Genomic DNA, 26,534 nt, shown 5'->3' with positions numbered 1-26,534 from the left:
AATGATCAGCAAGGTTCCTAATGATCAACAGGTTCCTAATGATCAGCAAGGTTCCCAATGATCAGTTTGGTTCCTAAAGGAGAGGCAGATGGTGCCACCATCCTCTCCACTCTAGGACAAATTACTGTACAAGGACAGTTTTGGGTCCAGGGCCACCACGAGCAAACAGATAAGCAAGGCACTAAAAAGGTAGACAAAGGGGGCCAATCCCCACCTTCTCAGGCAAGTGTGAAAGCCCCAGATAGAAATGTCTAGATAGAAGCTAGTCAGGCTGCTTTCACCAACGCCATGACCTGACCAATGACTACCCAAGTAAAGTCCCTAAGCAACAGTGACAGCCCCACCGTAGTGGACTCAAAGCACCATGCCCTATGTTCTAATACACGCTATCATGCCCTCAGTCCCAAAGTCATGGACTGTCCTCAGAACCACGGGCGAGGGGCCCCACCAGGGTCTGAGATCTCGTCTGCATGACGGCAACAGCACAGCTCCCATGGTAATGGCACAGGGATTAAGCAGGTGAGGTCTGGACCAAGCAGGACACAGGTCTTGCGTCAGTAACACTGGACACCTTGGCAGCACAGAGGGAAACAAGGTGGGATGCAAGGGTCAGACATAAAGGTAAACTCTCTGAAAAAGGCACATATTCAGATGAAGTGCTTCAGAGAAGTGGGAAGTTGTTTTTTATGCAAATAAAGCTCCATGGGCAAGAAAATCATCAAATAAAAAAGTCACCCTCTCCCAACATACAAAGGAGACTGTCAGTATCCTAACACCAGCAGGGGATTTGGAAAAGGGTAGGTTCTACAGCTAGGCTTGCCTGTGCTGGCAGGCATGCTGGCCTAGCCCTGGGCCAGTTGGGTTGCTTTCACCTCCTCCTCAAGTTCAACACTGGACTCTTTTGGTCTCCAGCCTCTAAGGCTGCCCATGGCCTCATCGATCTCCTCCAAAGTCAGCAAGTGCCTTGATCATCTCATTCTGTACAGGATGCTGAGAAGCTGAGGCTGAAGCAGCCTAGCAATGGTGAGAGGACCAGCTAGACAGAGCCCAAGGCAGAGACTGCTAGGACAAGTCAGCCAAAGGGTCAGTCAGGGAGCCCTCCAGAGGAAGGACCTGAAGAGGCCACGCCATGATGCCGCGCAAGTGCGCTCAGGGTCATCCACATCACATAGGTGATACGCACAAGCCTTGAGACGCACAGGCTGCACTGATGAACAGGGCACACAGATCAATGTCCCTGTTTTGTAACTACTACTACCTCCAAGAGTTAGGGAACAACTACTTGCTCTCGCTATAGCAAACCCACAGCCATCGTGGAGCAGAGTCTCAGCCCAAGAGTCACAGCATAAAGTGAGCCGTGGCAACAGCAGTAGGAGCTGTTGAGTGAGGAGGAGTCACAAGACCCTCCCCTGGGAGTCCAGCCATCATTCTTTGCCCAGCCCTCCAGCTGTACATGGCCTTGGCGTCTTGAGAAGCACTAGAGTATGTACAAGGTGGAATGCTAGGGGAGGGTAGACTCCACCAAAACAGCTTCTGTATGGTCCTTAGCCATGCTGGAGCAAACCTTTCTGTAACCTTCACCTTCACCAATGAATGGACTTGGATGGACTCATTCCTTTGTTCAGAGCTTTGTATGGGGTGAATAAACTCCTCACACAACATCAGGGCATAGACAGGGACCAGCCCCAGTTAATATGAAATACTGTTTTGATTCCCAGGCTGGGGGAGGGTTGAGGGAAGAGAGAGAGGTAGGAGGGAGAGAGAGAAAGCCCCCTATGACTACAAATGCACAGGTCAGAAATAAGCAGTTAATCTAAACTTACATGTGGCTGAAAATAAGCACATCACTGGCAACTGGCCCTAAAAGCAAGAATGGCCTGACCCAAATTTATCCAAAATCTCAAACATGAGGGCTGAAGAAGACGGAGCTCTCAGGCCCACCACCAATGCAGAAAAAGCTGCCTGCAAGGCAGGCACTCAGAAGGCAGAGGCAGGCAGATCTCTGTGAGATTGAGGCCAACCTGGTCTACAGAGCGAGTTCCAGGACAGCCAAGGCTACACAGAGAAACCCTGTCTAGAAAAACCAAACCAGAAAAAAGCTGCCTGCAGATCTCAGCGCCTGTATTTGAAGAGAAAGATCTTAAAAAATCCAGAAGTAATGCCCTAAACTTGAGAAAGGTTGTTAACAGCGAAGCCATAGAATGTTCCCCTACGGCCAAGGCAAGGCCTCCACTAGGTCTGCCATGACAAAGAACACCACAGACTCAGAGATGAGACCGGTCTGACATATAAAAAACAGCCCAAGACAGTCAGAGAGACCCCAAAAGAAATGCAGACAAGACTTCCCAGAACTGATAAAGGGGCCGTCTGTGACAGTGTAGCAGGAACTCTTGACACTATTCAAGTTCTACATTAAAGGACGGAACAAGACAACTGCATAGGAGAAAACAAAAAACAAAAAACGTGAAGTCCATAGCTGAGGTGACACAACAGTGTGAAGACTAATTCTCCCCAAAGTAAACAGAAACTCAACATAACGACATGCAATGTCCAACAGCAATTTCTCAGGAACTTGGCTAACATCCTGAAAACTATTTGAAAGGATAAAGTCCTCCTTGAAGAGACATGTCACTTTTGGCAAAGAGAGGCAAGGAGGAGGCTTGCTCTGGCAACCATTCCAAGATGAGCCTCAGCTAGAACCAGCAGCAATGGAGCCCAGCCCCACAGGCTGGATGTCACTGGGACGGAACCAGCAGGAAGCTGGGAGCTGAAGACAGCACTGGGAAAGTGGTTACAACAAAGCACTCGTTGGAAACTCAGCAAATTCTATCTCATACTCTGCACACAGAACAAAAACTAATCCATGAGTCAAAGGAAATGAAAACCGAATACACCACCTGACAACCCCGGAAACACACAGCTGGATTCTAACAGCTGGACTCTGGGCCTTCTGTGTAAGGAAGGACACCACCGTCACCATCACAATAACTCAACTAATACAACCCTAAGTGGCAGAAGCTCAACACAGTAAGGAAAACCCAAGAGGCTGAAGGACATCACACAAAGGCAAAGCTCAGGTGCAAAAACTCAAAAGTTCTAAGCACTCAGCAGTACAGAGTGCCTGCTGCTCCTGCACACACCTGTTCCATTCTTCGCACTATCTAGCAGCTCACAACAGCCTCCAACTCCAGCTCCCGAGGACCCAAGACTGCATTCAGGGTCTGGGTCTGAGGTCCAGGAAGCTGCCTACTAATGTTAGCCCAGGCAGGAAATTTGTGTCAAATCAAAGAACCTCTCTCCAAGCCAAGCCTGGTGGCACTTGGACGGATGAAATAGGAAGGTCACTAGTTCAAGGTCATCCCAGCTACATGCTCAAGAGCTAGCTAAAAGAAAAACGAAAAACCAAAGGGGCTAAGGAGATGCCTTAGTGGCTACAAAACTCAGGTCTACAAAATGAGGATGGGATCCAACATCCCAGAACCCACATAAAATGCCAGGCGTGACCCGGGCGGTGGCGGCGCTGCATACCTTTAGCACTCAGGAGGCAGAGGCAGTCAGATCTCTGAGTTCAAGGTCAGCCTGGTCTACAGAGTGAATTCCAGGACAGCCAGGACTAGACAGCCCACCTATAATTCCAGACTCCAAAGGCAGAGACAGGGATCCCCAGAGAAATCTAGGTAGCAAGATTAGCCACATGGGTGGGCTCTGGGCTGGAAAAACCCTGACTCAATGAGTAAGGTGGAAAATTGATCAAGGATGATTCCAGACATTAACCTCAGGCTTCCACATGCCTGTGTACACATGTGCATTCATACTCATACCCACACCATGCACACTTGTGCCTACATACTTACAAAGCATGCATATATACATGTACACACATGATAATGTTAAAATAGCTGGGTGTGATAGCACATACCATCAATCCCAGCTCTCAAGAGGCAGAGATAGGGAGATCTCTATCAGCGAAGCAGCCAGCTTGATGTATATAGCAAATTCCATACTAGCCCAGAGCTGTATAGTGAGACCCTGTCTTTAAAAAATAGTAATTCCAGCTGGGTGGTGGTGGCACAACACTCCCCAAGAAGCCAGTGGAAGTTTCTGTCTAAGCTACAGAATTCCAAAGATGAGCCAAACAGAAAAATACACCAGCTCTGAGGGCAGAACAGACCACGGTGGCCCACACCATGTCGTCCCACTGGACAGGGCCATCAGCCAATGTAGGGGAAACAGGAAGTGGACTCTGACATGGCATGGGCCTTCACCCCCACCCCCGATGCAAAGGTGGTCCCTGGCAGGAGTGCCACCACGGGCTGGGAAAAGGTGTCCACAAGGCCACATCCTTGCCCACCAACTGTCCATAAAGAGTAATTCAAGCTAAACGCATTCTTCCGCTCCCTGAGTGCTGGCAGGAATAACTTACCACCAGGATGGCATAAGAAGGACCAGAGACGTGTGGGGTGGAGGTGACGGCAAGAGCTGCAGCTCAAATATGGACCCAGAACAAGACAAAGAGCTGTGCCAGGCGCGGTGGCGCACGCCTTTAATTCCAGCACTCAGGAGGAGGAATCAGGCAGATAGATCTATCTCTGCTCAAGGCCAGCCTGGACTACACCCTAAGACCCTGTCTCAAAAAAACAGGGACATGAAAAGATGATAAAAAACTGTTTTGCAGAACCAGTTTGCAACACGTGTGCACCGCAATGTAAACACATAGCAACAGGTGCACTGCATACAGTGAGCTCTATCCCAAGAGAGCCTACACACAGGAAGGAGATGCTCCAGCTGGGGCCACTGAGCAGGCCACTCCCCGAGGGCTCAGGGGAATGAGCTGCTGCTCTCTCCTCCCAACTAAGACAAGCAGGAGCCATCCCTGCCTGCAAGCTCAAGCCCCCGTTTAAACCTCTTCCATGACATCACGGGTACCCGGACCCACGACAATTTCACCACCTTTCTGACAATTCACTCCTATCTAACACAATCTCCACCTATGCCTCAAACCTGCTGCCCAGCAACAAGAGGACAGGAAAGAGGCCTGGCACGTGACAATCAATGCTCAAGGCCACTTTGACCTTATGAAAGCCTCCCACAGGCAGAAGGTGGGTGGCTGCTGTCCCCATCGGGGTGAACCGCTTGAAACCTCATAGGGACACTCTGGGTGGCACAAGCATGCTGTGGTGCCATGGACAGTTCCTATTTCCACATGTTAAATGGGAAGCTCAGACAGGACAGCCCCGTTTCCACAAGATGCCTGCAAACCTGTGGCCACCAACCATGGCCACATGGCCAGCATTCAGTCCTGGTCAGGAGAAAGCCCTGGGCTTCAATGTACCCCTTACCGGTTCAGGCTCCTGCTGGGGCTCCTCACCAGGCTTTGACTTCTTGGGCTTAGAAGGGCCTCCAGTGCCACAGGAAGACTTGGGTGACTTGGCTGACGGTGATGTCAGAGATCTAAAGGACCCAGAAGGGCCCCCTAGCCGCTGGCCACCGCCGGAGAAGGGGACAAACGGGGCAGATGCAGACTCCTTTGTGCTCTGCTTTGTCTGAGCATCTGCTGGCTTCGGGCTGGTCCCTGAGGTGCTCGCATCACCCTGGTGGTTCAGGTCTCCCCTGCTGAACTCCCCAGAGTTCAAAGGAAGCAAGGGGCTGCTAGATGCCTGGTCCGCTGACACGGAGGAGGTTGGACTTCCTGGGGCCTTGCTCCTGACTGCAACGGGCTCCTGTTTGCCCGTGGTGTCACACTGCTTTATGACAAACCTGGGAGAGCAAAGAATGTGAGCATAACGCCATGGAGTGGGCCCTCCCTCCTTCAGGGTCCCTTCTCCAGAGGGGAAAAGAGAAAATGGCTGGAAGGAGTCATCAGCTATGGTCACCAACCACCAAGAGTGCAGCATTACCCACATTCCCAACCCAGGCACATTTCCTCCCCAGTTCCCCCACATCCCTCCTCCTCCAGGCTCTCCACCTCAGTCTCTGAAGTGCTGGGATTACAGACCCCCAGAGCCCAGAGGCTCTGCTGCCCCTACCTGATGGTGGCACTGCCTCCTGTTAGACCCAGTGACTGAAGCGTCGTACTCTGCAAGGCAGCTCTACCAGTCACCTGCAGGAAAACAAAGGACACACAGGCCCCTGCCTGATCCTCACGCCTACAACTCCCTCTGCCTACTGAGCCCTGGTTGATAAAATACCCCCCAGGTCAAGGCTCTGTGCCGACCAGGCGCCCTCTCTCCACACCCCTCAGCTATCTATCCTTGAAAGTCCCCATGATGTGTGAAAGCAAGTATGTAACTGGTCCTACAGCTAATGAGGACCTTCTAACCATCTGTCTCCTGGCCTGGCCTGGCCTGGCCTGCTCAGCTGAGCCCACCATGTCTAGAAAGGGTAGACTCGGGTACCCAGAATCCAGCGCCCAGCCTTCCGCTATGCTTAGGGACAGGAGACTCACAGAGGGCTCCTTGGCCAGCATCTTAGGGATCAGGGCAGATTGTAAGCCCCATACTCCCAATAAGTCCCTGAGCTCCAGGCTCCATAACCATCCCTGGCCAGCATCTCCACTGAGCCTCCCCAGAATCTTCCTAAATTCTTAGACCTGTCATAGCCCCAGGCGATCACACACCAGCTGCCTCATGGCCTTCTACAACAATGGGCAAGAGACAGCAGGCAACTTGAGCCTGGAGGCTCCAGACAGATAGATCCCTGCATCAGGTTTGTCTTAGTACCACACAGGTGTCTACCAGGCCACAGAGAGTCCACACTGTCTGGTAGACTGAAGGCAGGTGGTAGCATCACTCTTGAAAACTCTTTTGAGGTGTAGGAGCCCCAAATCCGCATGCATGGCCTCATGTGCTCTTCTGCCTGGCCTGGGCAGGGTGACAGACCCTCTCAGCACACCATCTGTCTCCAGCCCACTCTGTCTAGGTTCTCTCCTCTCCCAGGTCACTTTTGACAGCTCAGCTCAGGGCAGGGAGGGCTCAGGCAAGACAGGCCACACCCACTAAACCAATGCTGGCCCTCTGAGGAGCTATCCACGAGACCCAGAGTATGTGGTGGCCAAGCAGGGTGATCAGGCTAGGGTCCCTGGGGTCCTGTGGCCATCTCTTCACAGGGAGAATGTGGTCAGAGCAGCCTCCTACACCCCACACAGCCCTGGGTTGGGGCATCTCAAGTGGGGATAACAGAGAAAGTCCTGTCCCACCCCAGGGCCTTCCTGAGGACCCACAGAAACTGCATGCCTCTGCCTAAGCCAGGACAAGGCACTGGGCCAGGAAAGAAACAAAAAGCCCCTGTGAGGTCAGGGGACGCAGGGCTAGGAGGGTCCTCAAGGCGGCGGGCGGGGCTGGCGGGCCATCACGGTCTCTCTGCCAGCTTTGCCTGCGCCACGCGGCACTCAGTTTTGAAAAAGATCAAAACACGAAGCAAAGCAAATATTTACTAAAATGAAACCACTTTTGTGACTCCCCGGCTTTGAGAGGAGCTGTAAAAACAAACAGGGCACCGAGGGAGGTTTCGGGAGCCCAGGCGGCCGTGGTCGGCTTCCAGTGGAGCCGGCTGTTCCGCTTTTTTCCACAGAACACTCCATGCTTTCAGGGGATGTTGCTCCTGCCATGGCTTTGAAGACTCAGCTCAGTGAGATTTCCAGGCTGGAAAGTGGGCTGGGCTGCTGGTGTAGGAGAGCAGCCGGGGGGCCAACACCTACCTCATCCCTCATGTACACACAGACAGGGCTCCTCTCACCCAGATGCTGCAGACGCTCCCTGTAAAGAGAAGACATCAGGAGTCCACCACAGGGGACTGCAGAGACTTCAGGGCCCCTAGCCCAGCACCACGGAAATTTCAGGTATCCAGGCTCAGGGCCTCAGCCCTCTGCTAGCCAGTCCCAGCCTTCCTAATTCTCTCCTATATCCCATAACCTTCAGGAGGGGGCAACCAAGGGCTGCAAGGAGCCCCAAGAAGGGTCTCAGCCAGCAGCACAAGGCCAAGGATTCCTCCTAACCCCTTTAGCCAAAGGGCCACCACATGGCCCGAGGCCTGAAGGGGATGAGTAGCCGTATGCCCACGCTGCACACTGCCATCATCACCTCAGGAAACCCCCAACCAGTCCGGAGGGTCCTGGGTCTAGCCTTTATCTGGAACTGCCTCTAAGAACGGACACCCAGGACACAGATTAATTCAGCAGACTCTAAAGCAGCCTGGGTCCTCAAGCACGCCATGACCTATTTGTTAGCCCAGACCCAAAAGGGGACAGCGGGACTAAAGCGTGTGGGGGGGGGGGGAATCTCCCAAAAGGGCTACAGAGTACCATTTCTTGACCCACAGGCAGCTTGAAGTAATGGTCTACAGCTTGTACTTGACCCAGTACACCAAAGTCCTGGATCGCATTGGATTCCACCACGTCCTAGGCATGCCCCTTTTGTGCTAGAGAGCACAAGTGTCCCTTTTGGGCCTGGACACAGACTGGGAGTAGTGCCCTCTTACGAAACACAACCAGATGTCCTCAGGGTTAGCTCCCAAGGTGATGGCTACCCAAAACAGGACAGCAAAGGCAGAGAGCAGGAAAGGGCTGATGACAAGCACGGCAGCCCCCCCCACTGTCCATCAGTCTCACACAACGTTCCTGGGGGGGGGCTAAGCTCTCGGGCCCTTTCTCTGCACACTGCCACTCTGCACACGGAAGCCCCAAGGAGCACCCAGGGCACTGGCTGGACCACGCATAGTAAGTCACACAGCGACACCCCTGAAGTGGGATGTTCACTTTGTCACCACCTGTGGCACTGACCACGCCTGTTGGGGGTGGGGACAGGGGCTGATGTGACTGGGGGAACTAGGTCTGGGGAAGGGGCCCTGGAGCTCTCTCTGGCTTGCAGCACAGGGACAGAGGAACATCTGGAGGTATCCTTGGGACCAAGAACCTGCTGGTTGTTCACCTGTCTCTGTTGTAAGTTATTTCTCCCTGAATAAACATCTATTCTATTCAGCCTGTCTGTCTTTCCTGATCCTTGTTAAACCAAGATACCCCCCATACACACACACACACACACCCTCACACCACACACACACTCACACCACACACACCCACACCACACATACCCCACCCCACACACACCACACCCCCCCACACACACACACACACCCACACACACCACACACACACACCACACACACACACCACACACACACTCACACCACACACACACCACACACACACACCACACACACACTCACACCACACACACACACACACCACACACACACCACACACATACACTCACACCACACACACTCACACCACACACACACCACACACACCCCATACACACACACCACACACACACACCACACACACACACACACACACACACACACAGTGGCCCACCCTTTCCTGACACACAGAGGACTGCCTGGCCCTGGGCATTTCCTCTGTCAGTGCCCATGACAACGGAATGGAAACTGGTTTCTTCATCTAGAGATCCCATCTCAGACCTTAGTGAAAACATGCTCAGGTCAGTGTTCTCCAAAGGAAAAGGGAGGAGTTGGGTCCGTGGGCAAGGACTAAGCAAAGAAGAAGACAGAAACCCAGCCAGGCCCCAGGGTCATTGTAGCCCAGACAGATGGGCAGAGTCACAACAGGAACTGAGCTGGTGGCCAGGCGTCAGGACAGCAAGGATTAGGTAAGTGTTGGGCTTGGGGTGGGGCAGCGCAGGGAGAGGTAGGAGCCAGTGTGTGAGGGTCATTTAGATCTGAGACACGTGCGCAGCACAGAGTCCTCAGGAGGGTATTTGGGGCACGTGTGCCACACACGGCGCCCATGGGGCAGGGCCACAGGTGACATGAGTGTAAGCATGTCAGGTCCTCAGCCCCACAGCATGGACGGCACAGACACCGGTGAGCGTCTGAACCCGAGCCCGGCAGCAGGCCTCTGCAGCCTGTGTGTGCATGTGTGCAGGGCATGCTTCCCTTTGGTGCTCTGCTGGTTTTGCCCTTGTATGTTCCCCACCCCTGGAGTACTGCCCTTCCTGACAAGGCCCAGCACGGCCACTTCTCCTCTGTGAAGTGCGGAGGCCTCGTCAGCACAGCAGGACAATGAAGCTTAAGGAGACCACCAAGCCCTCCCTGCAAGACAGGCTTCTGGCTCAGTGGGATATGTAAGGTCCACAGCTGGTACCCCCTCCGTACGAGGCCTTCCATACGAGTCACTGTACGTTAACTGTACTGGAACTACCCCTTACTGGCCCAAGGGGCCCAAGAAGACAGGCCAGAGAGCAAGGACACAGACTGGGAATGAAGACAGGAGCACTAAGAGACTTTACCTCCCAGATACCAGACACATAGCACCCCTGCAAGGAGGCCATACCGCCTGGCCACCTGACCAATGGACACCCAGACCAGCAGCAAGGACATGGCCAATGCAGCACCCCTTCCGGGAGCCCTTACCTAGGCCATTATAGGATAACCAACCACAGGTGGAGACAGTGGCAGCTTCTTCAGAGCGAGCAAGCACCAGGCGGATCAGATTCCCTCGTGCAGAGTCTGAGAGGAGCAGTGTGCAAACAGGCCATGTGGCCACAGGCCCAGGAAGGGGCAGCCAAAATAGCTTCCAGACCTGCCACCCCTGCCTAGCAACCAGAACTGCCAGTCCTGGTGATGGGGCTGGAAGACATCCCCTCATGCATAGGGGACACCATCACACCCACACAGACTTCACAGGGCCTGCTCCTTCCCCCCAGGCTAGACTGGGCCACAGGACATCAAGCGCCTGATGAGAGATGTTCCACCAGGTGGTGGGTAATGGCTTCTATGGAGCCTGCTCGCCCACACCACATAAGAGATGGCCCTGGGCACAATGGAAAGTGGCATCTAGCAAGGTCTCCAAGACCAGCGCGGCTCCCATGGCAGGAGCAGTGTGGCTCTGCAGGACACAGATGGCGTTGCTGATGGCTTCAGATGCATGCTTCACTCAGCACAGCGCTCGCCGCTCACCGTCTCCCTAGGGGTCGACGGTCTGGGTATTTGGGGCTCAGCTCCTTGTGAGGGCACTGTATACCCAGGGATAAGCACTGTCTACAGTCTTTGTATATGTCATCTGTTCAGGCCTCACTAACACAGGACTGGTGTTAACATCAGGGCTTCTAAGAAAAGCCTGGCACTACCATGTCCCCAAATAGGAGAATGACATACACAGGTAAAACCAGAAAAAAACAAAAAAAACAAAAAACAAAAACAAAACAAACAAACAAAAAAAAAAAAACAAACCCACCAGACCCATGACTGCAGCTAGTATGGTTTCTCCGGGTTTAGGTGCCCTCTGAGGGTGAAGCCATGTCCTAAGAGCACTGGGTGCCCGTGCCCACTGCCCTGTGACAGTGGACACCCAGACACCTAAGCCCACACGAGTCGAAGGGAAGACGCCTTCTGTCCACCCAGACAGCTTCAGCCAGGAAGTGAGCTGGTACCCACTGGGTATAAAAACCTACCCTGAACATGGCCACAGGCTTGACCTCCGGGCCCCAGAGGGTGCCATACACACCCACAGTCGTCTCTGTAGCCTGCCATACCCTGTGGATCCCAAGAATCACCCAGCTCCCCTAAGAGTTGTAGTCGGCCACTCAGAGTTAGGATGGCAGAGAAAGGAACAGGTGTAGGGAGCATGAGTGCATGGATGGAGCCAGCAGGGTCCTAGAACTGCCCAGCACTCACCAGGGCAAGCCCACAGAAATGAGTTCATGAACTTGACATTTACAAAACAAACAAACAAACAAAAATTGACACACTGTTCCCAAATATGAATGTAGCCTGGGGGCAGAGACAGGCAGAGTCTGAGTCTGGACCTGCCTGAATCCTGGGGTGTTCCAAAGCTCACCCTTCAGTCCCTGCCCTCCCAGCCCCTCAAGCCCCACCTCATCCATCTTACTCAACACTTCCTGGTGGCCGCTTGCCTGATGCAGCCTGCAGGACAGGCCCTAAATGACTACACACCCATGCGGCTGTGTGGACAGCTGCAGGACCTCCGGACATGTGGTAAATTCTGACTCATAGCAGTAGGCCTGGGTAATACTACAAAGCCCCAGGTCCTTGGCTCTTTCCACACACCCTTAATCTCTACTTCTATAGCCTTTGGACACTTATTTCCATTTGAGTCTTGCCTAACCACTGAAGGGTGCACCTCATAGGACCTACAGTAAGCACAGGCCCATCTCCGTGGTCAGCGATCAGTACAGCCATTCACCAGACATCAGGGCATGGACCACGGGCAGCTCACGGACAGTGACCCCAGCTGGTGCCAGAGAAGTAGACAGCAGGCCTGGCCAGGCTGAGGCAAGCAACTACGGCTGGCCAAAGCTCCAAGTAAGACTCTCCAATTTCAAAAATTTCATACCAGGTCTGATGAGATGGCTCAGCAGGTAGAGCACTTGTTGCTCCAGCAGAGGACCTAGCCTGGGATTACCATCACCACCACCCTGGCATCAAGGGACAGTATTTTAGGTGTACTTAGTTATCTTATCAATAAAGTTAATTACAGTTCTTTTTACTTTTTCATTAACATGATTTCTATACAGTTCTAAGTTGTGGCCTACAAGGCATTCCCAATGGACCAGGTTAGGTGAGTCAGGCCAGAAAGAACCACTTCCCAAAGCTATGCTACTTCCAGTCCAGAAAGCCAGCCAGCACCCCCCCCCCAAACACATATGTACAAAGCACACTTTATATACGATACGACAACCTCAACAGAGCCCTTTCGTGAGCTATGGACCTCAGTGCCCAGTCTCTGGCACCCCTAAGGGCATGGCACTCAGTGTTCTGGATCCTTCTGCCTTCCAGGAAACATCAAGGAGATGAATGCCTAAAGCCTTGAGGGCTTATCACTTGGAACTTTGTTATGCACCCGATCTCCACTGATGAGACTGTTGTCCCTGCTACACAGTCCCTACCCCTCACGGTGAGACTAAAAATGCACCTACCATGGAACATGAGTGGGTAGCAGCTCAGGTCTGAATTCATGAGTGTCTTACCTCTTGGTCCAGTGACTCTAGCTCTGAACTTACCCTGAGGGAGGAAGCAGGATAGCAGGAAGCTGAGTGGCCCACTCTAGCCCTGCCTATGCAGGCCACCCATGAGGAGCAGGGCCTGCCAGCACAGGCACACAAATCAGGCACAAATGGAGGCTACGTCCACTCAACAGAAGGCAACATGCAGGAAGAGCCACTATGAGGATCTTCAGGAAAATATTTATGACAATCACAAACAAAAAAGAAAGCCTAATAGCACAGGATGTCAACATGCAAACATTCAGGAGACTGAGGCCAGCCTAGGCTACAGAGTATGTTCAAGGGCAGCCTGGGCAAATAAGCCAGACCCTGTCTCAAAACTTAAAACGAGTGGGCAGCGAAATGGCTGAGACAGGAAAATGCTTGCCACATACGCATGAAGATCTGAGTCCAGTCCCCCAGATGTCACGTAAAACAGCTGGGCCTAATGGCAGAACCTGTAATTCCAGTGCCAGGAGGCAACAACAGGGGGGTCCTGGGGCTCACTGGCCAGCCACACACACACACACACACACACACACACACACACACACACACAGTGTGTGTAGGGATATAATGAGTGGTAGAGCACATGCCCAGCGGCATGTACAGAGCCCTAGATTGAATCCCCAGGATCATGAAAGAAAGCTGGTCATCAATCACTCGGTATCCAATTCTCCCACGTTTAGAAAGCATCTGTACTGTAATATCCACGGGGCAGGTATGCCAACAGTCGTGGGCCCAGAGGCATTGACCTCAGGGCTGCATAATCTCCTGGGACATGCTCCTACCTATGTCTTCAACTGCACTCATGGCAGGAGTCAACGCATCCCGAGAAACACAGACAGTGTTTTTCTCCCACCTCTTCCAGTTCCCCCAGCCCCTCACCAAGAGACAACCTGAGGCACTGTGGGCCATCTCATCTTCCTCCTCCTGTGATGGAAGACAGTACAGAAAAGGCAGCCATGGTTTTAGTGTCTTAACCCTGCACCGAGCCTGAGGGATAACTAAGAAGAGCACCTTGGCTCTGAGGCATTTTCTCTGGGCCTTGCATCTTTCCTGACATCCTTCCCATAGCTCAAGGACCCCTGATGGTCCTTGAGAAAATCTGCCCTCCTTGGTGACCAGCAGCTTCTTACGGAGATCTGTCAACTTGGGGACTTTCACATCTAGAGTTGTCTGTTCTATCCTCACTCTTCTATGACAACCTGGCAAGAGAAAAAAAAAAAAAAAATCTACCTCAAGCAGACCTTGAAGGCACTGCTCTGGCCCCAACAGGGGTTACAGGCCTGTCCTCCCCTGTGAAGGCAACAGAACCATTTCTGTCCCCAGAACCTACATTTCACAACATCCCTTGATAAGGGTCTTCTGCCTACTGGCTCGGTCTCTACAAGCCTCTCAGTCAGCCACTTTTCAGCTCTGGAAAGTTCTCTGTTGCAAACAGGCTCAGCCTGGAGCCTCCATTCTGTGGACCTGCTTTGTAGTGAGTGACCTGGCAAAGAGGGCTGAGCAACCCAACTGACCCCGAGTGACCTGCTCTCTGCCCCCATGGACATGAGCTTCTAACCCCGAAGAACTCAGTTTCAAGCAGCCCTGCGGTAGTCAGCAGTAAGATGCCAAGCCCGGCCCAAGCATTAGCCCAGGTCTGCGATAGATCCCATCCCCCAGGCTGTTAGTCAGTGCTCACAAGCAACATGGGGAGGAGCCCAGGTAACTGCAGCCATTCTGCCCAGGTGACCTGCAGCCATGGCTGAGGGACAAGCCTTACACTGAGGTGGCCTCAACGGCTGCTATGTTCCTACATTCCAACAACGAGTCAGCCAGCCTACCTTCCTGCCTTCTTCCCTCCCTTGTTTTTTGGAGACAAAGTCATGCTGGTCTGTAACTCACTGTGTAACCCTGGCTGGCCTCAAACTCACAAGGCTCCTGCCTTGGCGTCCTGAATCACGGGCATAAGCCATGCCTAGCAGAAGAGTGCACTTGGTGTGTGTCCTCATGCACAGACACGTTACCAGGTATCAAACTCAGGGCCTTCTACACACTTCACAAGTGCTCCTCACTGAACACACACACGCACACACACACTCACACGCGCACACACACGCGCGCGCACACTCACACACGCACTCACACACGCGCACACACTCACACTCACACGCGCGCACACACACACACTCACACATACTCACGCACACGCGCGCGCACATACTCACACTCTCTCACACACCCACACACTCACTCACACTCACACACTCTCACACACTCACACACTCACACTCACACACTCACTCACACACACTCACTCACACCACACTCACACACACACTCACACCACACTCACACCACACTCACTCACACACACACTCACACCACACTCACACCACACTCACACACACACTCACACACACACTCACACTCACACACACACACACTCACACTCACTCACACTCACACTCACACTCACACACACTCACACTCACACACACACTCACACTCACACACAGCCTCAGTAAACAGTTGTGTCTATGATCACCAGTCCTGGAGCTCCTGTCCAACACAGCCGCCAACTCTCGCTGGCCATCACGTGGCCTCTCTCTTGTATATCTAGCTGCTCACGCCTGACCGCAACTCACTTTATAGAAATAATTTAGTTATCTTTACCTTATGTGCATTGCTGTTTTGCCTATGTCTGTGTGAGGGTGTCCGATCCCCTGGAGCTGGAGTTACAGAAAGTCATGAGCTACCATGTAATACTGGGAATTGAACCCCCGTCCTCGGGAAGAGCAGCCAGTGCTCTTAACCACTGAGCCATCTCTCCAACTCCCTCAACCCATTCTTAAATTCACTTCAGTCCTGGCTTCAATTCCCATGGCCACTGGGGCTGCTGACACCAGTGTCTTAGAGAGCAGAACCTGCAGACTTCGTACCATCACCCATAGGGACCGCTTGGCATCTCCTGCCCACCACGATCGGGTTTTGCTACAGCAAGGCATGCTTCACCTATGGGACCACCGTAAGCATCAGATTCAGAGTCACTCTCCTACAGACACAAAGCACTGTGCCAGCCACATCTCACTGCACCAGACACTTTAGCTTATCTGTCCACACACTGCCATGGTACAGATGAGACCACAGAGACCCAGAAAGGGCAAGCAGCTCATCTAAAGCCATGCAACTAATACTATTCTCCTTGCTGAGATTTTTTTAGAGTAGACAGACCTGGGGGGTGGGAGGTGGCAGTGCACGCCTTTAATCCCACCACTCAGGAGGCAGGGAGAGGCAGATCTCTTGAGTTCAAGACCAGCCGGGTCTACAGAACGAGTTCCAGGATAGCTCGGGCTACACAGAGAGACCCTGTCTCGAAAACAAAACAAACGCAACAACAAACAAAAGTAGACAGGCTTCCACCCCACTAAGAAAATTTAAGATCCTGTTTTACCCAGTTCAGAATAACATTTAAACTGTCAATCAACAAGAACGGACAGAACCCATATCTGGAAAACACGTCTGTATGAAGCAATGCCACAGCATCCGGCAGTTCCTGGCCTTTGGCTCATTTTCTAATTAAGGGTCCCCCAAAACACAGCTCTTACACAGGCATGGGAGATACAGCCCACACCTCACTTCTCAGTCCTTCAGATCTTGTCCTACCCCCACAAAGATGGAGGAACGCCTTTGCTGTTCTTGGAGAGCAAGAAGCCAGCAGGCCTGGAAGCTGAGCTGCCAATACCTTCATGCGCACATCTCCAGTCAGTCAGGACTACAAAGGCCAAACAGCCTGGGCTCTGGACAGAAGTGGTGTGGGTTTCAAACCTCTGCCAGGAGGGGGCAGGAAAGAGCCTGGAATCTGCCTGCCAGCACTCACCTGGTCTGTACAAAATGGCTGAGAAGCTCCCAGAGGGTCTGGCGGGAACAAAAGGTGTCCTGCAACCTGGAGCCATCGTCCAGCTGTAATGCAATTCGAACCTGGAGAGGAGAGGTTGAGAGGTTAGCCACTAATTAGGAAGAAACACACTTCCCAGCAGACCCAGACACCCAGAGCCAGGCCCCTCCCACTTCGTGGGTACCCACACCGAGGAGGGGTGTGATGCATGGGGGGCTTCGCAGGAGCACTCTATCATCAAGTTCATGAGCACCTTCACGCACTTGGCACATTAGTGAGCCAGCATGGAGACGCCCCTTTACCACTACCCCCAGCTAAACACAGCACCAGTCAGTACCAGTTTGGGCCTCTCTGCTTCCCAACCCAGCCCCCAGCATCCTGTGAGATATGAATGTTTAATAAGACGTCACTAACTTCAGGGTAGTTTAACACAGCACAGGACTGCCATTTTCTCAATTTCTGTTCGTTACTGAGCGTATACACCACTTTTATATGGTTCATAGCAACCATGCTATCAACAAGGAACACAGGAGCTACTACAACCCCAAGTGAAGAAAGCCTCCCCGGTCCGGTGTAGCAGTGGTTCTCACCCTTCCTAATGCTGCAGCCCTTTAATACCGTTCCGCATGTTCTGATCCCCAACCATAAAATTACTCCATTGCTTCATACGTAACTCTGACTTTGCTACTGTTATGGACTGTAATGTTGATATCTGATATGCAGAATATCAGATACACAGCCGTCTGACTCTCCCCCAGGGCTGCAATTTAACTCACAGGTTGGAACCAGTGTTCTACAGCATGTCAGTAGTGGGTTAAGCTGCAGCTGAGGCTCAGCAAGAGCTCTAGGCAGCTGACTGAGAAGCAAGTGTCTGTCAGTCATTCCACACAGCAAGTCAGGGTCTCTGACCAGAAACGTCCAGCTGGCAGGGAAATGCTACCAACAACGACCCCCAAACAAAACAAAACAAAACCACAAAACAACACACACACACACACACACACACACCAACACACACACACACACACCAACACACACACACACACACACACACACACACACTGTGATAATGGAAGAAAATTTTCACTCCTAATTCTGAGTTATCCAAGCAGGAAAGGTAGCTCTAGCTTGACTGAGGAAGACAGAATGGATCCGCAGGGCTGGTGTCAGCCTCTCCAGCCCTTCTCAGGCCCGTGGGCAAAGCTTGGGCACATTTCCCATTCAGGCCACTGCAATGCCACCCCATGCTCCACTGTCCCAGCACAGACAGAGAAGCAGTACCGCCATGTTTCACAAGTGGACACCCACCATGTTCTCAGGCCCCTCGCGGCTCCGGGACACAGGCACCATCTCCAGTTTGGCATTGTTAGGCAGGTTGGCAAATCTCCACTGGAGAGAGAGGTCAAGCACGGTCCTCTGAAACCTGTAGAACAGACACAGCCACACACTGGCCTAAAGACACAGCCCCATGCCTACTGTTCCCTCAGCTACAAGAATAGAAAGCTAGGACCCGAAGGAACAAGAGGCAAAGCCTTGGACTCTGGGACCTTCGGAGGCCCAGCACTGGCCTGGGTATGAACAGGAAGACAGCAGGATGAGCCTATGCAAGGCTTGGGGGCGGTACCCACAGACACCCGAGAGCAGACCCTCACAAAGTTGTCTCCTGGGAATGTGGCTCAGTTGGTGGAGTGCGTGCCTAACATTTAAGAGGCCCTGGGTTCAATCACAGGTACTGTACAAGCCTGGAAGGGTAGCCCGTGTCTGTAACCCCAGTGCTTAGGAGGTAGACACAGAAGAATTGGGAGTTAAAGATCACTTTGACTATGCAGAGAACTGGACTCCAGCTTGGGCTTGGTAAAACCCTGACTCACAAAAAGCCCTGAATGGCCAGGCGGTGGTGGCGCACGCCTTTAATCCCAGCACCAGGGAGACGGAGGCACACAGATCTCAGTGAGTTTGAGGCCAGCCTGGTCTACAGAGTGAGTTCCAGGACAGCCGAGGCTACACACAGAGAAACACTGTTTTAAAATAAAAAAAAATTAAAAAAGGCAAAACTTAGAGAACTGACCCCAGCAAGCTGTCCTCTGACCTCCACAAGCATGCTTGGCACACATGCACCACACACAATTTATGTGTAAAATACAAAGAAAAAAGAAAGTTGTCTCAAGCAAGACCAGGGAAAGTCCACCAGACTATCCTCTGTCACTCCGGCTACATTCCCATGCTTCTGCCTGCCTGCTGCTATCCAAAGCATAGGACGCAGATCACACAGGAGCCACCTCTGCAACTGCCCAGTCCGATGTCCTTATCGAAAGTCGGGGTGAGGCCAGACAACACACAAAGTCACAGTAGCCTTCCTAACCTTGTTCCTTTTGGGGCCCATCCACCCTACAGTTCACATGTCTGAGAACACAAAGCCACATGGCCTGGCCTAGGGGACATGCATGGGCCTCTTGAGGACTGCTGGAAGACAACAGGGCTCATATCCTGACCTCTATTTTAATGCACATTTAAGAGGAAACTACAGAACTAGATAAATTGTATGAAATTTGAATATATGGTCTGTAGACAACCACTTCTGAATACAGAAAGTGACTAGCCTGACATTATAAATGCAAGGCACTGTTGGAAATAACAGTTCTCAGGAGCCAGGTGTAGTGGAGTGGCATATACCTTTAACCCCAATATTCAGGAGATAAAGGCAGAAGGATCTCTGTGAGCTCAAAGCCAGCCTGGGCTACACAATGAATTCCAGGCCAGCCAGGGAGGGCTACATAGTGAGATTCTGTCACACATAAGAAAAAGAAAACATGAGTCAGTTGGTGGTGGCTCACGCCTTTAATTCTAGCGCTCGGGAGGCAGAGGCAGGAGGATCTCTGTGAGTTCCTGGGCAGCCTGGTCTACAAAGCTACACAGAGAAATCCTGTCTCGAAAATCAAAAATGAAAACAGAGAGATAAAAGTAGGACCGAGAATTTGACATTGCTGATCCCAACCCTCAAAAGAAGCTCACAAACTACCAACACCATAGGAACCAGTGCTAACCAGGACAACAGCTGAGGGCTGAGAGCGGGTGGGTAGAGAGGAAAGGAACTAGCCAGGGCAAGGACAGCTCTTCTTAAACATGTTACAGCCAGGGGGCGGAAAGGAGAGCCAAGGGCAAAGCTAACTCGGTGTCGTAGAGGAACAGACTCAAACCAGGCACCACTATATGGGCCATGGGCAGGGTGACGGGACAGAGCTGGGTCAAAGCTTTACTGCAGGACAGCCTGGCCACTCAGAGCACATGTCCTGTGATTCTGCGGCCTGATACAGGTACCCTCACAAAGAAACTTCTCCCTAGAAAGCTCACGATGCGGTGTGGGAAAGGCCAGGAGAGTCAGTGGGCTCTTGTGTTAGGACAGCGATGCTGTGAAAACATGTCTCTAGATAAAAAGCCATGCAAGAGGGAGCCCCTCCCTCGCCTCAGACCCAAGGACCTAGTGGAGGCCCTATCCCTGGCTTTATATCAATGTCCCACACAGAGGATCAGACACGGCAGGACTACAGTGGCTAGGAGGGTGACAATCCGTTTACAGGTTTCTACCCATTTCTCCATGACCAGATCTCTGCCCTACGATCCCCGCCAGGAACCTACGTACTCAAATGAGCTAAAATCCCATACTACTGTAGGGTTTTGATCCCCAAAACAGACATCACTGTCCTTGCTCCTGAAAACTGTGAACATGGCCTTATTCGCTACAGGTATTTATGGGTGTTAAGTTAAGGGAACAAATTAAATGAGGTTACCCTGAACTAACCCAGTGACTTGTGTCCTCATAGCAGACCAGGGGAAGGCCATTTGAAGACCAAGGCAGAAACTGTAGGTGATGCAATCAATCACAAGCCAAACAACACCAGGACAGCCAGAAGCTGAAGAGATAAGGCCTCTCTCTCTCTGACTGAGAACATTCAGAGTGCAGCCATACCTAGGTTTTGGGCTCTGCCTCCAGAACTGGGTAAGAATAAACTTCTTCTAAACTACCCAAGGGGCTTTTCTCCACACTGGAAAAGCCCCACACGGATGGAGAATCCTACAGTAAACTCACTTCAGATCGTATTCACTGGGGTTGAAGTCCTGCCGCCGGCATGTGTCTTCCAGTACCTAGGGGATGAATGGACAATAAAACCTATGTGGGCCAGAGAGCTCCCGGCAAACACACAGACCAGCCCACCACCGGACATCCCACTCAACAGTCCGGTTTCCCTTTCCTACAGGGGACGCCTTCCTGACTTACTCCCCAAACTGTGGCACAGCCTGTCCATCCCTGGTCCCATGTTCTGGGTTCTAGATGGCTTCTAACAAGACATAACCTGCCTTACAGGGACTACTTTGCGTCTCTGGCCACTCTGGGGTCTGGCAGGCTCTGTGCAACTGCTGCATTATCCGAACCTTTCTCTGCGCGAGCCCAGCTCCAAATGGGTTCTGCTAGAGGGTTATGAGGCTGTATTAAGTATGGCAGAATCTCATTTTGAGCTGTGTTCTCCTGTGGACTCCTGACAGATATGAAGTGTGCACTTTTGCAGCCCAACAACAGAGGTTCAATTAAACAGATGTAATTCGTACGAGGTCACAAGCGGCGACAGTGAATGACTTAGCAAAATTCACTTCCGGGCACACAGGCAAGGCCGATCTGGGGTCCGGAGGGACGCCCCTGCTCTTCCCGGTGACCGGGAAGGCTGGATTCGGACAAGCATCGAAGATTCTGGGTCCCCAGCGGGACGGCCCTGTTAGTGAGGTCCCCAGACTACTCGGTGCTCAGAAAACGCGCCTCAAACGACCCCGCCCCGCCCCCGGGACCCAGCCCGAGCATCTGCGCCTCCGCCACCGAATGGGGCGGGCAGCCGCGCGAAAGGCCCTCATTGGCTGCGTCAGGCCCCGCCCACCAGGGCGCGGCCCCGCCCCGCAGCCCTGGGAGCAACCGCAGGGGCGGGGCCCGGCGCGGCGACCTCGGGCCATCCGCCCGTCCACCCGTCCGCCCGATCCCCACCCGAGCCGGCGGCCGCACCTGCAGCAGGACGGTGCTCGGCGTCACCTTCACCGTGTGGCGCCGCCCGTTTGGGGCCAGCACCGACACCGAGGAGCCCCCGCCGCCCGCCGGGGCCGCCATCTTCCGCTCACGTGACCGCGGCCGGCTCGCCTCAAACAACTTTATCCGCAACAGCCGGGACGTACAGCCACGCGACCTCGGGGGCGGGGCCGGCTGGCTTCCGGGCCCCGCCCCCGACTCCGCCCCAGGCACCCTGGCTCTGCCTTGGGGAGCAAGAGGCCGGCTCTTCCCGAGAAGGAATGCACGTTAGTCTCTTCATCCTGTGCCACATGGTTTTCAGGATCCTGCAAGCAAGAAGCTGTGCTGCCCCGGGGCCCGCCTGGGGGTCCTGCAGCCACATGTCTACCACCAAGTACTAGATAATGCCCACACCGAAGTTTGTCTTTCTTCTTTCTACCTACCCCCCCACCAGGAGCACTGATCCTGCCTCCCCCACATTCTCAAATGTCCCCGTGATGATCATCTTTACATGGTGACAAGCACCCCGCTGCTGGTCTTCCCCAACTGCTTAGGCTCTAGACCTTTCTTAAAAATTATTTTGTTGGCCCAGGTGTGGTAATGCAAGCCTTTAATCCCAGCACTTGGGAGGCGGAGACTGGCTGATCCCCTGAGGTCAGCTTGAGAAACCCTGTCTTAAAACACTGATAATAATGATTATTTACGTTTATGTATTTTGTGTGTATGTGTATGTGAAAGATGGGGTACAGGCATGCCATGGTGCTAAGTGTATCTCAGGGATCTTGACAAGAGTCTGTTCTCTCCATCCACCTTGTGGAACTAAGGGATACAATTCAGGTTATCAGGCTTGCAGACAGATACCCTTGCCTGTGGAGCCATCTTGCTGACTTCAGGCCCTCTCTTGACTTGCTACCATGATTGGAAGAGGAGTGAAATATTTGTGGTCCTTGGAATTGTTGTAAAGATCTCTAAGTCTGAGAGTGGAGAAGTTGACAAGTACCCCATAAACACTTGAGTGGATCACATTTTTACTGGTGGACTGACTTCCCCTGGCCAAGTCTCATGCTGTGCAAGGGCTACCAAGGACCCCACTGTAGCCCTGAGGTGCCAGATCAGGATGTATTGAGACCAGCTGGCCTCATATGCTTCAGGCTGCAAACACCAGGTCTGGAAAACACAGGTGTCCAAGATTCTCCAGCCATGGACCAGCCTCAGTCCCCGACATACGGCCATCGTTTGTATGTGTCTTCCCCCTCCCCTGCCCCCAATACCCTAGACTTAGCTAAAATCTTAAATACCATTCTGAACCGAAGCTCAGCTGCCACAGTGTCTAGGTGTAAAGTAGAAGTCTGGAAGGCCATGTGCAAACATTAAGTCCTTGCTTAGACTTGTAACACCTGTGTGTTGGTGCTATATCGCCTTCATATAAGTGATACATCTGTGTGTCACCTGCATATTAAACATGGACCCCCTCCGTGTGCATGAGGAAAATAATGTTCTGTGCAACCTCAGACTTTCACTGAGCTTCGAACTTTGCCTGGTTCATTTTTTTTTTTTTTGTGGGTGTTTCAAGACAGGGTTGTGTGTGTGTGTGTGTGTGTGTGTGTGGTCCTGGCTGTCCTAAAACTAGCTCTGTAGACCAGGCTGGCCTCCAAACAACAGAGATCTAACCTGCTGCCTCCCGAGTGCTGGTATTAAAGGCATGTACTACCACTGCCCAGTGGAACTAGCATTTTTTTTTTTTACTTTAGTTTTATTAATTTATTTTTTTATATTCCATTACCTGTTCCAGCCCCCTTCTCTCCTCCCTTTCCCCCTACTCCACCCCACACCTCCCACACCTCCCATCTGCTTCTAGGAGAGGGTATGGTCTCCCCTACGAAGTCTACTAAGTCTGTCCCATCATCTCTTTGAGGCAGGACCAAGGCACCTCCCCACCCCCACACCCCTGTGTCTAGGCTGAGCAAGGTGTCTCTCCATGTAGAGTGGGCTCCACTAAGTCAGTTTGTGCATTAAGAGTTAGATCTTGGACCCACTGCCAATGGCCTCACATATTGTCCCAAGGATTTTTTTTTTAAGGAACTCAGACCTGTTTTCTTTCACCTGTTGTACAGTTAGACTCCCCTGGCGACATACTAAGAGAGGTAGGTGAGGTGGCAGGCCATCAGGAGATAGAGGGCATCAGCTTGTCCCGAAAGTGATTATGTGAAACTTGATCACTAACCTGCTCAAGTTAAGGTCAGAGTCCTCCATGGTCAAGGTCTCTTGTTCCCGGTAGAGTAAATAAGTCAGCTATGGACTAATTCTTTAAGACTACCAATGTCAGCCGGGCTGTGGTAGTACATGAGTTTAGGCAGTTTAGTTCCAGGACAGCCTCCAAAGCCACAGAGAAACCCTGTCTCAAAAAAAAAAAAAAAAAAAAAAAAAAACAACAACAACAAAAAGACTACAAATGTCATGTTTTTCCCCCAAATTTATTTATGAAACACTTTTAGTATTAATTTCTGAATGGCTTGTTTTTATTATTTCCTTGACAGTTGTCCTGGCTAGTTTTATGTCAGCTTGACACAAACCTCAACTGAGAAAATGCCTCCACAAGATTCAGCTGTAGGGCATTTCCTTAATTAGTGATTGATGTGGAGGGCAGTGCTATTCCTGGGCTGGTGGTCCTCAGTTTTATAAGAAAGCAGATTGAGCAAGCCATGAGGAGATTAAGCAAGCCAGTAAGCATCATTCCTGCCTGGCCTCTGCATCAGCTCTTGCCAGCTTTGAGTTACTGTGCTGACTTCCTTCAATGATGTCGTAAAAGTATAAGCCAAGTAAACCCTTTCCCCTCCAACTTGCTTTTTGGTCATAGTATTTCATCACAGCCATAGAAATCCTAACTAAGACAATATTATTGGAGTTTCAGGAATTTCACACATACTACACAAATACTCTGCTACTCATCAACAGCTCCAATCCATTTATTTTGTTTTATGATAGTCTTGCCAAGTTGCCCAATGTGACCTCAAACTTTATTTTTTTAATTTTTTATTAATTTATTTTTTACATTCCAATCCCAGCTCCCCCTCCCTCCTCTCCTCCCGATCCCCCACTGCCCCCCCCAGTCCACTCCACAGAGAGGGTAAGGCCTCCCCTAGGAGTCTACTAAGTCAGTTCCATCATCTCATTGTGGCCTCAAGCTTTTGATCCACCTGCCTCAGCCTGCCAGGTAACTTGTATTACAGGTTCATTTTAACATTTATGGCTGCAAAATCACGACTGACTTTCTGAATTATCCGTCTACCTTCACTAAACAGTTTTCCATTAAGAAACACTGTTACCATCCAGTGTTGGTAGTTGTATGGGAGGCAGAGGCAGGCAGATCTCTGTGAGTTGGACACCAGCCTGCTCTACAGAGTTCCCAGACAGCAAAGGCTACACAGAGACCCCACCCCCCCCTTGAAAAAGCAAAATGTGTTTGTTACTTGTTATTTTGTTTTGAGATAATGTCTCATATAGCCCAGGCTAGCCTTGAACTGTTGACCTCCTGCCTCCACGTCCTGTTAGGACTATAGGCATGTGCCACCATCCTCACTGTAGCCATTGCTAGCCTGGAACTCACTATGTGAACCTGCCTGAACTTTTTAACTGGTTGTTGTACTCTCACTTTGACCTCCAAGAGTTGAGATTATAGGTGTACTTGGCTCAGTTGTTATATTATTTCAATTAGAAAAGCTGGGAGGTGGTGGCAAATGCTTTTTGTTCCAGACCTCGGGAGGCAGAGGCAGGTAGGTCTCTGAGTATGAGGTCAGCCTGGTCTATAGAGTGAATTCTGGCCAGCCAGGCAGGGCTACACAGAGAAACACTGTCTCGAAAAAAACAAAAAACAACCACATAAAAACAAGCCAGGTGGTTGTAGCAGAGGACTTTAGGCTCTTAAGTACTGGGGAGGCAGAGGCAGGTGGATCTTTGCGAGTTTGAGGCCAGCCTGATTTACAGAATGAGTTCCAGAACAGCCAGGGCTACAGAGAACCCTGCAAAGCAAAATAATGTATAAGAATGATTTAAAATAGTACAAAGAACATCTCTTAGTCAAATTAATAAACTGATGAAGATTGCATACTGCTCTTCCAGAAGACCTGAGTTTAATTCATAGCACCCACGTCAGGCAGTTCACAACTCCCTATAACTCAAGCTCCAAGGGATTCAACAACAGATTCTGGCCTCTGAAGGCACCTGCATGCACACGGTATATACTCACACAGACACACACAAACACGCATACACATAAATAAAAGCAAAAAAGAGTAAGTGGATACATTATCTCTCTCTGTCACTGAATACTTCAATGTCTGTTTCCTGCAGAGATAGAGATATAGCTCAGTGGTAAAGTACTTGCCTAGCATTTGCAAGGTCTGGAGTCTGACCCTTAGAACTACAATAAATAATTTCAAAGTTGCAACAACCACACCACTAACAACAATAAGGAAAGTACAGCCAGGCACAGAGGTTCAAACCCACAATCCCAGCACCGGAGAAGCAGAGGCAGGAGGATCTCTGTGAGTTCAAAGTCAGTCTGGTCTACAGAGAGAATTCC

The 26,534-nt window shown here is 51.6% G+C and overlaps 1 protein-coding gene across 3 annotated transcripts in view; it reads right to left on the bottom strand.

The window, feature by feature from the left end:
* Aspscr1 (ASPSCR1 tether for SLC2A4, UBX domain containing) overlaps positions 1-22,123 on the bottom strand; it is a 36,127-nt gene extending 14,004 nt beyond the window's left edge. The window contains exons 1-7 of one of the 3 annotated variants that reach the window (XM_051182265.1): positions 21,953-22,123; positions 20,993-21,048; positions 18,214-18,328; positions 16,888-16,988; positions 7,697-7,754; positions 6,027-6,100; positions 5,340-5,757 (exon numbers count right to left, since the gene is read on the bottom strand). In XM_051182265.1, coding sequence (XP_051038222.1) covers positions 5,340-5,757; positions 6,027-6,100; positions 7,697-7,754; positions 16,888-16,988; positions 18,214-18,328; positions 20,993-21,048; positions 21,953-22,054 — 924 coding nt within the window. In that variant the 5' untranslated portion in view covers positions 22,055-22,123. The remainder of the gene's footprint in view (positions 1-5,339; positions 5,758-6,026; positions 6,101-7,696; positions 7,755-16,887; positions 16,989-18,213; positions 18,329-20,992; positions 21,049-21,952) is intronic. The other 2 variants (XM_051182257.1, XM_051182270.1) reach the window with 2 other exon arrangements.
* Between the last annotated feature and the right edge of the window lie 4,411 nt (positions 22,124-26,534).

The sequence above is a fragment of the Phodopus roborovskii genome, unplaced genomic scaffold (assembly GCF_943737965.1).
Source record: "Phodopus roborovskii unplaced genomic scaffold, PHOROB, whole genome shotgun sequence".
In the NCBI taxonomy this organism is placed as follows: domain Eukaryota; kingdom Metazoa; phylum Chordata; class Mammalia; order Rodentia; family Cricetidae; genus Phodopus; species Phodopus roborovskii.
The sequence above is the reverse complement of the archived record's forward strand: the minus strand, read 5'-3'. Positions and strand labels throughout refer to the sequence as shown.